The sequence below is a fragment of the Perca fluviatilis genome, chromosome 24, assembly GCF_010015445.1.
Source record: "Perca fluviatilis chromosome 24, GENO_Pfluv_1.0, whole genome shotgun sequence".
Classification (NCBI taxonomy): domain Eukaryota; kingdom Metazoa; phylum Chordata; class Actinopteri; order Perciformes; family Percidae; genus Perca; species Perca fluviatilis.
The window spans coordinates 11050990-11065072 of NC_053135.1; the positions used below are offsets into that span (position 1 = coordinate 11050990).

Below are 14083 nucleotides of genomic sequence, written 5' to 3' on the forward strand. Positions count from 1 at the left end.
ATTGGCCGACATTCCAGCATTGAAACCAGTAGCATTCAGCTTGATCTCATTATAGGCCACTGATCCAACACAACCCAACCTTTTCCAAGCATTTCTCTCCCTACACTCTCTCTCTTTGTGTGTCTCTCCCCTTCATAACATCTGTTTCCAATAAGGCAGCAGGGCCTTTTATCGCCTTCAGGCCGGTGAGAAGTTGAGAACAGACAGGATGTAGCCAAGTGACATAATTTACTGCGATGGGGGAACCAGAGCAATTTTTTTTCTAAAGGAAGCCGTCGTAAACTTCTCTTCTTTTGGCTCCGCTTGTTTTCTTCTTATTTCCCCAAACTGCTACTTTAGTCTCATCATCGTCAGCATCATCATCCCGTCTCTTTCATCTGCTTCTGCTTCTCTCGACGTCTTCATCATTATTCTTTCCATTCCCCTCTTGCCTCCCGTCTTCTTTCCTTCTTCCCCTCCCTATGCGTATACATATTGTATACATATTGAGTTGTTGCAAGTTTCTGAAAGCTGATATTTTTAGACTGATTTAGCCACATTTTGAACGAGCAGTACTTTGTTAAATCTTATATTTTATATACATATATAGATTATACTGTATTTTCTAATGGATAGAGCAGCATTAATGAACATATTAGGGTGTGTTACGTAATGCCGTTTATCTAATATAAAATATGTATACCAAGGAAAATGGTGGGGGTTCAAATCCACCAATTACTAGTCAAAAATATTGCCATATGTCCCCACAAATGATAAAATACAGAGACTTTTGCAAGACTTTTTCAAGGAAAAGACAAAGGCAAAAATTGTTAAAAAGGAGAAAAACCTGCTCCCTATAGCCACACTGGACCACAATGCATACAGAGAGCCTGAGTGCTCCCTATATAATGACCTCTTAATGAAGCAATGGTCTCCAGGTATGTGCCTGTCAATGGAGAGGCAGAGGGTGGAGCTTCTCAAGCCTACCTATACCAAATACATGGGAATAGCGGAACCAACACAGGGCAAATGATGTATCAAAGTCAAAAGCTCATTTTCCATCATTAACAAGTGTTGATTTTTCAGTGTTAATTACTAGGAGTTGTGTTAATACGAGTTGTTTGTTCACTCACACAGTGGATATGACTCCGGGGCTATCTTAAAGTGTTAAATTAACTCTGATAGCTGTGGGCTTACATCAGCACTGGCACAACTGTTGATCTTTACACCCTGAGAGTCAAATTAAGACCGACATTTGGAAAATTGGGAATTGGCTGCTAAGTGTTTTATGATTCTGACTAAGCACCAAAGACACAGGGAGAATCACATATATATATAGTCCCCAAAAGTCAGAATTGTCAAGACAGCTATTGGTCAACAGAAACCTACAACCTGATGTCCAGGGAGTTTACTCTTACTCTAAAATTATTCGTTTTTTTGTCTTAGTTGCCTTTCTTCTATATGTCTTATAGATTTTATTATTGATTTTATGTCTTTTGCTCTTTGTATGCTATTTGTTTTAAAGGCGTTCTTTAGTTTCAGTACCACATACTTTGACTTGGCCCCGACTAGAAGCTGTAGAAGAGCCAAAACATAATTCTATTTCAGTATTTCAAACATGCCTCCATGTCTTCAATACAGTACATCCAGCTCCCAACCCTATTCATATTTAGTCTGCTTGTATTTCCCTTGTCCTGCATGTGAGCATTTTAAGCTCAGCCCAACGGCTACTCTGATGTGTCAGAATCAGTCGTCGTTGAGAGGGCCTGTTGCCATGGCGACGCCGCGATGCACAAAGCTCTGAGGCGGGCGTCATTTCAAATTCCGGCACATGCGAACAGTCATACATCTGATCGCACGAGGCCCACACTGGCAACAAAATAGACCGAATATGAACATTTACACACACGGACAGAAGAGGACTGCCATTCTCCCTCGCCTCCCCCCTGCTGCTCTGCCACCCCCTGGAGTGATGATGATGATGATGAAGATGATGAACCCACCCTGCTTTGCATTTCCTCCACACAGTGACTCATGGTGTGCTTGCATACTGTAGATGGAAGCTGCTCTTATCCCACATTGCTGCTGGCATTGCTGCAGTTCAGTACAGTAGGTTACAGGTGGAGGAGTGGGGCGGGGTGAGATACACACATATGGGGTGGGGGTGTGCAGTTGCTGGGATGACGACAACAACGTAACATCATGTGGAGCAGACTGTGGACCAAATCTGGGCCAGCGGGATTAGCGGCTCGTCGGATAAATTGCTGGACGGAGGGGGCGGTGGGGGGATGGGTGTGTGGGCGTGTGTGAGTGTGTGTGGAGGTGAGTGTAGGTTAAGCCATCCGTACTGACAGGAGTCACATATTGTAAATAAGGCGAGATATATGAGAGATGCTCTCTCACTTTTATTTAATGTAGGTGGTTCCAGTAGAGGTTGGGCGTTCGACGAGGCGTTAGGAGTTTGTGTGTGTGTGTGTGTGTGTGTGTGTGTGTGCGCATGTGCGTGGGGGTGAAAAGGGATCGCCAAAATCGTTACACATTAAAGCAAAACTTTGCAACCGCATGCAAAATCAGTGCTCACAGAAGTGCAGGTGTTTCAGGCTGCGCAGATGACGAAGAAGCATGATGGGATTACTTTGCATGAATTTGCATTAAAGAGCTCATATTATGCTTGTTTTCAGGTTTATAATTGTATTTAGAGATTGTATCAGAATAGGTTTACATGGTTTAATTTTCATTAAAATTTCATTTTAATTCACATTGCTGCAGCTCCTCTTTTCACCCTGTGTGTTGAGCTCTCTGTTTTAGCTACAGAGTGAGGCATCTCACTTCTGTTCCAGCTAGCAGCTAGGCCAGCATTATAACGTGTGTTACAAAGTGACGCACATTCGTCCCAGAAGTAAAGGCTGAACTACAATAGAGCAGTTTGGAGCAGTTTGTGAACAGGGTTTTCTGTTGGAGATGGTAAGTCCCTTTGGGGTGGACTTTGGAAGCCTATAAAGTGCACAAAAAAGATATCTTACACAATAAAGGAAAGGGAAAACACCAAAAAGAATAATACGAGCACTTGAAGTTGCTCATGCGTCTGCTTTCTGTTTCAACTGTGCGTTGGGGGAGAGACGTCGGGAGGGACAGAAAAAGGGGAAGAAAATTGTGCATTTAGTTTGGAACATTCCTTTAAAACTCCAAATCACAATAAGACAAAGAAGTATCACATTTTCAACAAAAGTGAGTTGTGTGAGTGAGTTTGTGTACGTGTGTGTGTTCGAGATGGACCAATCTTTGTCAGCATCTCACGGTTCCGTTCGTGGATGAGAGGGAAGCGTCTCCTTGGCGACCGAAGGCTGAGGGTGGGGTGGAAGGGGGGCGAAACTGGGTCATCATCACCACCACCACCACAGATTAAGGGCCCGGATCTGAGCATACACATATACTGTACACCAAAGAAACACACACATAGACGCTTAATACAAAAATAGAATCTCTGCAGAGAAATTGGACCAACGTCCAAGGTGAGAGACAAGACAATGCAAGGTGTGATGCTTGGTTCTGGCTCACTGCCAACGGTTTCCCTTTTAAAGGGAGGCCAGAAGCCCATTAAAATAGCAAGGATTAGACTAAAGCGACAGCGGGAGGCTCACAAAGCCGCCGTTGAGACTCTGCCTGTTTCTGTGCGCGTGTGTATGAGTGTGTGTACCAGCGTCTTTGTAACCCTTTGTTTATATTTGCCCAAGTGATGCCCGGTTTCCAGCTTTACTGATAAAAGATAAAGCAATAGGCAAACAGATAGAAACATACAGGGTGAGACGAGCATGATCAAATACACTGTAGCACGAAGAGAATGTTTTAATCGTTTTGTGACTCCAATAAAAAATAAATAAATAAAAAGAGGTACAAATTAGCCAGATAAGAGCTTTTGGCTACTTTTGTATCTCAAGGCTACATATTTTTCACGGCTTCATGCCATATAATGGATGATGGATAAGGAGCTGCAACACTGACAAATAACAGAAAAACATGATTGCAACATTAGTTCTCCAAGTCCCATACATATAGCTCTGGGCAGGCAGCAGTGGTTTCCCAAGGCTTGGGTCAACAGATACTGTTAGTTCATGGCGAGGTCAACCTCTGGGATCAGAGCTCAAAGCCAAGACAGACAGTGTCTGCGCTCCCGACAAAAGAGATGCATAATTGTCTTGGGCAGTGTGTCAGTAGGACGGTTAAAAGGTCAATGCGATGCCTGTAGTGAGGCTGGGCATCACACTGGAGACAAAGGAGACAAGTATCTAAACATCAGTAGTGCTCTTTGATGCTGTACTTTGTGAGCATTTCACCTTTAGCCATTGATTAAGTAGTCTCGCATTGGTAGAGCTATCTCCACAGCGCTGCGGAGGAGGGTGTGGCTAGTCCACACAGCATTCCGGGATGAGAGAGAAAAACGTGCTCTGGTTTACATGGCATTTCTTTAAACCAATCACAATCGTCTGGGGGGGCTCTTTAAAATAGCCTTGGGATGGAACTTGTTTTGGTGGAACATGTGTACGTTCAAAAGTTCTTTTAGTCGTGCAACAGAAAACTCAGATTGGACAGATAGTCGAGCTAGCCGTCTGGATTTACCCTGCAGAGATCTGAGGAGAAGTCAACCACAGTCCTCAGAAACGCCAACACAAAGAAAGCGGAAGGTGACGGACATACGGCCGTAAATGAGGGACATCGGCGTAACATCTGGCGGCACCGGAACAATCCCGTAAATGAAACGTCGTTGATGTAGACTAGAGATTAGATGATTAGTTATTATTTGCTATACTTTTAAGAAATGATGTTCAAACCAGATGTAATCTAAAGGCCATTTTATAGTCGTGCGTGAAATCGACCCCTCTGCGTCTACGCCGGACCCTACGCCGTAGCCTGACGCGCACCTCTCGAAAAATGTAACTACACGTCGCTGCGACGTACGTCGCTCGGCCGTGGCTTGGTAGCGTTGCATTTCCTGGTTCTCCTTCTCCATAAACAACATGAAACCAAGGAGAGGGTTAACTTTTCCTGCTACAGATTTACCACCGTGGTCAGAAAACACAGGGGAGACACTTTGTTTCTCTCACTATGACTCTAGAGTCGGTACTCGCTCCGAAGCTAATCGCCATCACTCTCTCACTTCTCCCTCTCTCTATCACCCACTCCCCCCACACACACACACACACACACACACACACATGCCGGCTCGACGCACACACCAGCGCACAAGTATAAACATCAGGCCACTTATTTAGGCTACGGCGAGAGCTCAGCGTGGAGCCTACGCACAACTGTAAAACGGCCTCAAGACACCACTATGTAAAATGTAGAGGCATGTTGGAATCCTCCATTTAGCATCTCTTTGCTTTGAGCTAAATGCTAACATCGAGGGCTAACAATGCTAACATCGAGGGCTAACAAGCCTACTGTACATTGACGCTGCTAACATGCTGATGGTAAACGTGTACAGTATGATGTTCATCGTGTTCGCCGTCTCAGTTCAGCATTGTAGCATATGCTAACATCTGCATCAAGTCAGTAGGATTCATCCTCTGGGAACCGTGAATATGTGCAGAAAATGTCACGGCAATCCATCCACCAGTTATGGTATTTCAGTCCTGACCAAAGTGGTGGACGAAGGAAATAACGCTGGCTGATCAGGAGACAGGATGCATCTTGTTGCTGACTGCTCCTTTTCACAGGGTACAACTTTTTCTACTTATTCACACCCCGACTTAAACTGTCCACAAGATGATTCTCCCTCTGATGCTGTCAGGCAGATGAAAACAGAAAGCTTCAAACACATTGGCTGCGTGTCAACAACTCTAGCCTTCAGCTGAGCTGGTCGTAGGAGTAGAAATCATTTTACTGATAACATTTCTTTCAGTCAGTCCCTCTTCGTGGCTATTTCATAAATGTGGTTTTTGGTTTCTGCCTCAAGCTGTTACGAGGCCACATGAGAAGTTCAGGAACTGATAGCATCGCTGAAAGATCTGAGTTAGTGCAGCCTACGGGTGATGTTGGACGTCTCCATGGCAACAGCAGAGCCAGTATCACTCGGAGAATCTCTAATGTTGAGGATGTGGCCATCGCCAGTGCTTGTTGTGGAAATCTGTAAAGCTCAAGTTTGAAATCAATCTTCGCAGAGGTGTCCAGAGACTGCTGTGTCCTCCTTTTCTTCTTCTTCTTCTTCTTCTCCTTCTTCCTCTTCTTCTTTTTCTTCTCTCCCATTAACTGCGCATCTGATAACATGAAGGAGTCGCGATGTCCTCATTACTTTGGGACGAACCAATTTGGCGCTCCACTTTCCTCTTCTGTGTCTCGTTGTAATGAGGGAAGACAGGCTTTTGACAGGCGCTCATGGCTTTCCTTTTAATGGACGCCAAGAGTTGTGGAGGCAGATAAGAAAGTCTGTGCGGCAGAGCAGGAGCTCTCTCTGAAGTCCAGCAGTCGGGTAAAATTGCTCAAGATGATACATGATTCAGCAAAGTCAGAGGATGCATGGGTCAACGCTGAACATAAGGCTTCAAACCTGGCATTTACACAGATACATGGACGCATCTTTGGTGAACTGTCCTTTAAATCTTGCTTTATTTTATAGGGATTACCCGATAGGGACTCCCAACCCCCCCCTAAACACACTCGTAATCGTTCTCTCTCCTACCAATCGCTCCATCCATCCATTTAATATGAAACAATGCAGAATTGTTTAGCCACAATAATAAGTGGAAGTGTAATGATTTGCAGTGGGGCTCGTTTAGTCCACCGCCTTCGTCCAGACTGAAATATCTCAACAACGGTTGGATGGATTGCCACCAAATTTTGTACAGGGTCCAGACGATGTTTCCAAATGACTTCAGTGACTCGCAGATTGTTCCTCTAGCGCACATGTGTCAAACTCAAGGCCCGCGGGCCAAATCCGGCCCCTCGCAGATTATGATCCGGCCCGCATATCAATTTAGGTTCAGAATACATTTTGGCCGCACCTAGTTTTTGTTGCTTTCTCTGACGTTGTAGTCTCTTTTTTTTTGACAATTTGTAACTTTTTCCGACGTTTTTGCCACTTTTGCCGACATTTTGGGGCGCTTTTTTTCTATGATGGCTGAGGAACTTTTTCTTGATTTATTAAGGACTTTATGTCGACCAAACTGTAAGTGAGAAGACTATATGACACATGCAATAATACAGTCAAAGATATTTGACTTTTTTGATTAAATAAAAGCATATCAATAAACTAAACATGTCTGGCCCTTGATGTGATTCTTATTTTCCAGCGTGGCCCTTAGTAAAGTTGAGTTTGACACCCCTGCTTTAGCGCCTACATGAGGTCAATATTTGGTTTGAATGGTTTTGATTGAGATTTCTCAACGGCTATTGGATGGATATGTGTGTGTGTGTGTATGTGTGTGTGTGTGTGTGTGACAGGGTGATGGAAAGAGTGCCAGGGAGCACTGTATCTCATCTTCTGCACAAGTCCTTAATCTGTGTGACCCAGCAAGGGATTATGGGGGTCCTAGGAGAAAAAACAGGACTTGAAACTCACCCGTCAAGCCTAATAACTGACAGAGTGTTTGTGAGTGTTTATGTGCGTGTGTAATTCATTCTTACAGTTCTTCCTGCAGATCCAGAAGTATGCCATTCACACCTGCCTTATTCTTCTTTATCCACAAGGAAAGAGTCTCATTATGCGGTCTTTCATTATAGTGGCACCGCTCATGCAGCTATTTGATATTTGATTAATTAGGCCCTACATTTTCTGTCTTATGTGATAACAAATTTAATATCTCTAGTCTCAAAGTGTTGGTCGAACAAAACATGCAAACTGATACCATGATCGTGGATTTTAGGAAATAGCCATGGCCATTTTTCACATTTTCTTTTTACATTTTATGGACCAGACAATTAATCAGTTAATTGAGAAAAAAACTGGCAGTTCAACCGACAATTAAAGTAATCGTTAGTTGCAGTCCTAATGCCTATGATAACATTATAAAACACATTATCTGGAAGCAGCTAACGCTAACCTTATGGCCCTGTTTGCTGTCCTTTTTAAAACTCTTAAACTGCCTTTATGTGTGCTTTTATGTTGCTTTCGGGTTCACACCTGGCTCCCCAGGACTGCACTCAAACTGTTTTCATAGAAGCAGACTTTAAACATTCATTTATGTAGCCGATCGGTTTCCTCATGGCTCAATATCAGAAAACTATTCACATGTCAAAAAGTCAGTGTGATGGATGACCAAGCATATGGTGCAGATTGGGTGTTAATTTCAGCCCTAAGGGTAAATGGATCCACTAAATGTCATATCATGTTAGCTGTTCTGGTGTCTCTGTGTTTTGTTGGATGAAAACATCAGGGGTTGGTGGGGTCACCTTTGACTGTAGTGTGTGTGAGGGTGGGGGTGGTTCCTGGACTTTTGTTTGGGCTGGGCTTTGTCTAAAACAGGGCCACGTGGGCCAGAATTAAAACCTTATTTAAGAGGATTCAGGACAGATGGCGTCCCATTGTTTCAGGATATTATAAGAAAATGGGGTGAATGATGGAAACAGCCCCCGCCCACACACACACACACACACACACACACACACACACACACACACACACACACACCTTCTCTGAATAAACACACCCCACCCACATTTAAGCATTTCACAGGGATTCGGGGACTCACCTTGCTAGATATTTTTTTATTGGATTGTGGCTTCTTGCCTTCAGCCAATCAGCATCCTCGGAGGCAAACAAAGGGTCCCCTCTAATGAAGCCAGACACTGTCTGTTTAGCAGTTAAGAAGCTCTGATTGGTCAAAGGCGATCCAATCAAAGTTTTTAATCAAGCTGTTTTTCAATGGGAGACCAAGGAAAGTGTACTGAAGTTACACACACAATGTTAAAGTAGGAAGCCGAGCATCCTTCTCTGACTGTGTTTTATGGGAATAATATCTTGACAGCGTTGGATCTTGCTGGCTTGTTGTGACTTAAACGTCATCATACACAGCCACATTTATCCTCTGTGCTTATTGGATGCTTACGAAACACCCAAAAGTGTTAAATGAACTATGACGGGTGTTGCACACGCCATTTTTCATGTGTGAGAGAAAACCTAAAACCACAATCAGTCCTTTCCCCGCCTCTCACTTTTATAGTGCACTAGATCTTCTTATTCCCCTCCCATCCTCTCTTCCTCTCCTTCCTCAAGCCTGACTCTCTGACTTTCTTTCTCAACTCACCAGATGGAGAGGGGTGGTGTTTGTGTGTGTGTGTGTGTGTGTGTGTGTGTGTGTGTGTGTGTGTGTGTGTGTGTGTGTGTGTGTGTGTGTGTGTGTGTGTGTGTGTGTGTATTCATGCATGCATGGTTACTCATGAGTTTGCATATTTACATCTCCTGTACATGTCCGTATATCCTCCTCTGCTTCACTGAAGCAAAGAATATCAATAGAATATATATATATATATATATATATATATATATATATATATATATATTATATATATATATATATATATATATATATATATATATATATATTGCTATTCTTTGCTTCAGTGATATTCTATATAAATATATATTGTCAGTTTCACCTGTAGACCAAAAAATAGAGGAAACCATTGATGAAACAAATTTACATTTATTGAAAAAAATAAAGTGAATGAACATCATTTTATCCACAGGAGAGAGAGGTTTTATGGGCCAAACGCGTTATCTGGCATCATTTTGGGACCGCTAATCCGCATGTGCGAGATAAATCCAATCTGACAGCGCATTTGCATCTTGAGACTGGATTGTTAATATAGCCTACATAGAGACACAGTACTGCGCTTTAACAGGGGGAAGAGAGAGGAGAGAGAGAGAGAGAGAGAGAGAGAGAGAGAGAGAGAGAGAGAGAGAGAGAGAGAGAGAGAGAGAGAGAGAGAGAGAGAGAGAGAGAGAGAGAGAGAGAGAGAAAGAGAGAGAGAGAGAGAGAGAGAGAGAGAGAGAGAGAGAGAGAGAGAGAGAGAGCATCAAGTCACCAGGATAGGCTCCACCATCCACAGACTGTTAGGTGCAAGTGACACAAGGAGACTATATTCCTCTAAAATAATGGATGGGACAAAGCCGGCCATGGAGTCCAACGCGGAGGAGACTCAAGACGAGGGACAAGAGAGCAAAGGTACGCTCAATCAGCCGCTGACATTTGCGCGTTTTTGTGTGTTTTCTCTGGAGACATTTGCGTCTGCGCCAGCCAGAGCGGTTTAACCTACTTGCAATGGCTTCTCGTTTGTGCGCGAGACAATAGCGATGTTTCTTCTTTCATCTTCTTTGGCCTCTCACCTATTTATTTATGAGCGAGATTTGGAAAGCTGCAGATGACCGAGATTATTCCTACAATGCCGAGCGCAATTTGACGTTTGTGTGTGTCATTTGGCGCCTTTCAAAGAAATTTGGAGGCAGACGGAGGAGAATAAGAGGGATGGGCGGGTTGATGGGTTGTGAAAGGGGCACAGTCTGGTTTTATGGTGCATATATTAATGCCAATTTGCTTTTACATCGCTGCACTATTGTGAGCTTATTTCTGCCTAATGAGAGCGGCTGATAAAGAGGCTGTGGAGGCGCTGCGCTGCGCTCCGTGCACGGCTGCATTGTCTCCCGTCAGGTGTGGAGCAGCAGCTTCATGATCCTCCCGCTGCAACCGCTTCGATTATAATCTGCGATTCCCCCACAGGGGGTCGGCGTCTGATCTGTCAGCAGCAGCGTGATTAGTCGACGGCGCTGCAACACATGAAGAGTGTGTTCGGTATTAGACCGCAGTGTTCGGTTCTGTTGGTGGAGGCGGAGCAGGAGGATGCAAAAGAAACAGCGGTTCACTTGGCGCACCATTGATGGTTGTGTCCGTCAGTTACACCGCTCAGCCATGTAAAGCCTCTGTAGGGTGCAATTTGCATGCAAAAGAAATTCTGATGTAAATCGTAGGCTAATACATTGTGTTTTACATGTACACCAAAGGCCAGCCATAAATTAGTGGATTTTGTCCAACCAAACTGTTGCTATTACTAATTATATGTGTTGGAACAGTGTAGGTGTGTCTTTGGGCATTGGAGGACTCAATGCCCTACAGAGTGGATGTGACTGATTTGTTTTCATTGTGGCTTGGTGGAAAAATCCCATCCTTCAGTTTGGAGACAGCAGCGTTGTTAGTGAAGACACAACAGGCTGTCGTTGAATATGACTGTACAGATTACCCACAGTTTTGTCCGACATGTAAATAAGGAGGATGGAAATGTTAATGATGAGCTTTTTATTTACAAAATCAGTGCAGTCAGTGGTGCAGCTCATCTGGCGCGATGCCTCTTTGCCCTGTTGGCTGTTAGAGAGCAGGTTAGTTGATACCAAGTCAGAGCGCATCGGCCAGAGGGGGTTTTACACACACTCACCACACAGCAACATTCAGTGGTTCCCCTGTTTTATTCCCTCTTGTGCTTGCAGCTTATCTCCGCTTTCGTGTGGGCAGATGCAAAATGAAGGGTTTGTGTTTGAAAAACATTTTGGAATTGATTTATCTTCAGCACATACAAAATGGAATAATTTTTCACTATTATCTAAGCAAATATACAGAGTTTTAGCATCAGCGTTACAAAATGTTCCTTTCTTGGAGTCAAAAAGTCTGATTTTTAGCTTCAGCGTTACAAAAGGTTACCATTGTGGAGTTAAATATTGAAATAACTTGCTCCAACCTTACAAAATGGCATGAAATGTTGCTATTTTGGAAACAAATATTTCCGATTTTTAATTTTAACTTTTTAACAACTAGTTACTATCGTGCTTTAGAGTTCTGGAAATCACATTTTTTTTTTGTCACTTGAAAAAACAATATTTGTAGTTCCTTGGACCCTGCCACAGAAAGATTGCTGGGTCACAGTCTCTCTCAATGACATGAGGTGCAGAAGAGTGGGGTGTCCTCAACAGTGATGTTTAAAAAAAAGACATCACATCATCCTCTCCTGAGGCATGCTACTACGCACGAGCCAGTGTCCAATGAGAGCCATGCCACTTCAGTTGACAGAGTGGGCGAGTCTGTTCAAAGACCCCGAGGAGAGTTGAGCAGAAGGGCGGCCATATTTATAGTTAGCAATTAACCCTCTGAATTCCTTAATCACCACTGTCAGTTGAAGCGGGGAAATAAGCACCCAGTTCACCCGCCTGGACTGTTGTGCTCCAGGTGTGGTTGTGTTGCGCAACTGAGTCCACCCACACCCTCTAACCAAAATAGACTGGATTGGAGGATGGCCTATTTGTTGGTGTAATCATTTGTGTGTGCCTTTGACATCTGGAATGTTACCATAAGCTTAAAGCATCCGTTAAGAAGCTGAAGATTTACAGTTGGGGGCAAGAAGGCGAGAGCTGTCATGTAAGGAGCTTGTGTTTATGTGTGCCAGCGCTGCCCCTTCCGCTTCGGTTCAACACGTTAATACTTATAATTTTACAAAACTCCCAGATGCGTGACGTGACAGTCAAACGTTTTGTGTGAAACGATCCAGTGGAGAATCATCTCGGATTTCCTGCAACATCTGAACCTTTTTATCTGACAAGTCCTGAGTATACAAAAGGTCAAAAAACCAATCAAGCCAGATGTATTCGCTTCAAATAATATCATGTTCATTTCAGTCTACAATATTGGTCACAAAACTGTGACTTGAGTCCCCACCTCAAACCACGTATGTAAGCTATCGTTACTGATCAATGGTCTGTCCCTATACATTGTCCATTATTAGCAAATTGGATAAATCTCCCCAATCAACATATGTGTAGGCCAATAAATAACTAGACAAAGATGAAAGATGTTTGAGTTCATTCAGAAACACTGTCTTCATTCCACAATTTGTCCAAAGAGCACTGATAAGTTTGTTATTATTATTATTATTATTATTATTATTATTATTATTATTATTATTATTATTATTATTATTATTATTATATTGGCGTTAAAATCCTTGTATCAGTCAGGCAATATTGTAATAATGCTACATTAAAGGTATAGTTTTGACACTTTTTTAGTTTCTATGAAGCTTAGCTTAGCATAAAGACTTGAAACAGCTAGCTTTCACGTTACATTACTGTTCAAGCCACAATTATTGGCAAAATATTTGGTCTAAAATGTATTAAATAGTATAGACTTATTTTAGATTAACCGTCTCCACACCATGCATTAGCATCAGGTGCTATGTTCACAGTTGTAAAGAGCATGTTGATTAGCTGTGACTACCTTAATTATGGTAAACAGTCCATGTTCCTGATTGCACAACCATTGTGTCTATGCGAGATATTGAGCTGAGAGTAATTACAAATAAACACAGGCGAGGTTTATAATCCGTGGTGGTGTTTGTGCGTATGCATTGATCTTTTAGCTTGATTGCGTCCTATAATCTCTAATCTGTATGTCTGTGGAGGTACACTGCACTCAGGACTCGGATAATGAGACATCAACCACGCTCTCTCTGAGGTATGATTAGATCTGATTTCATTGGTATGAGGCAGTTTGATTAGAGAAAGCAGCTCCCATGTGATATCTTTATTTAATGTGGCTCCTATGGCGGCTTCCAAAGTGGCTCTGAGTGCATTTCAAGTTCCTCCTCGTCTCTCCGTCCTCCCCTTTGTTGCAAATGATTGGCCTGTTCACACACCTTGCTTCCTTCCTGTGTGTGTGTGTGTGTGTGTGTGTGTGTGTGTGTGTGTGTGTGTGTGTGTGTGTGTGTGTGTGTGTGTGTGTGTGTGCGTGCGTGCGTGCGCGTGCCTGCTCTTGCATAACGCGTCGCTGGCTCGCCGCCTTTGGTTATGATGTTCAGATCAGAACCAAAAGGGATTACATCATCGTCTGGAGGGGTGCAGGTTTTGTTAAATTTTCTGCATGGAAGGGCAGAGCTTTGATGCAGCATCTGAAGCACAAAGAGAGCTCCTTTTTATCAGCCTTTCAAGCTCACAAATCTGTGAGGTTTGACCCGAGCAGAGGAGGACATTAAGATTCTGAGCTGAGGAGAGGTAATGCAAGATGTTTTCAGACTGATTTAAAGTCCGGTAAAGGAGAGCAATGTTTGAAGGAATAGTTTGACGTCCTTG

At 43.2% G+C, this 14083-nt stretch overlaps 1 protein-coding gene across 2 annotated transcripts in view; it reads left to right on the forward strand.

Annotated features, from left to right (window-relative positions):
* LOC120554128 (neuronal membrane glycoprotein M6-b-like) overlaps nt 1-14083 on the forward strand; it is a 41904-nt gene that overhangs the window by 1206 nt on the left and 26615 nt on the right. The window contains exon 1 of one of the 2 annotated variants that reach the window (XM_039792754.1): nt 9963-10142. The exons of the other annotated variant lie outside the window; for it this stretch is intronic. Within the exon in view, the coding sequence (XP_039648688.1) occupies nt 10073-10142 (70 nt within the window). The 5' untranslated portion in view covers nt 9963-10072. Of the gene's footprint in view, nt 1-9962; nt 10143-14083 lie in introns of those variants that run through there. 2 annotated transcript variants of the gene reach the window in all.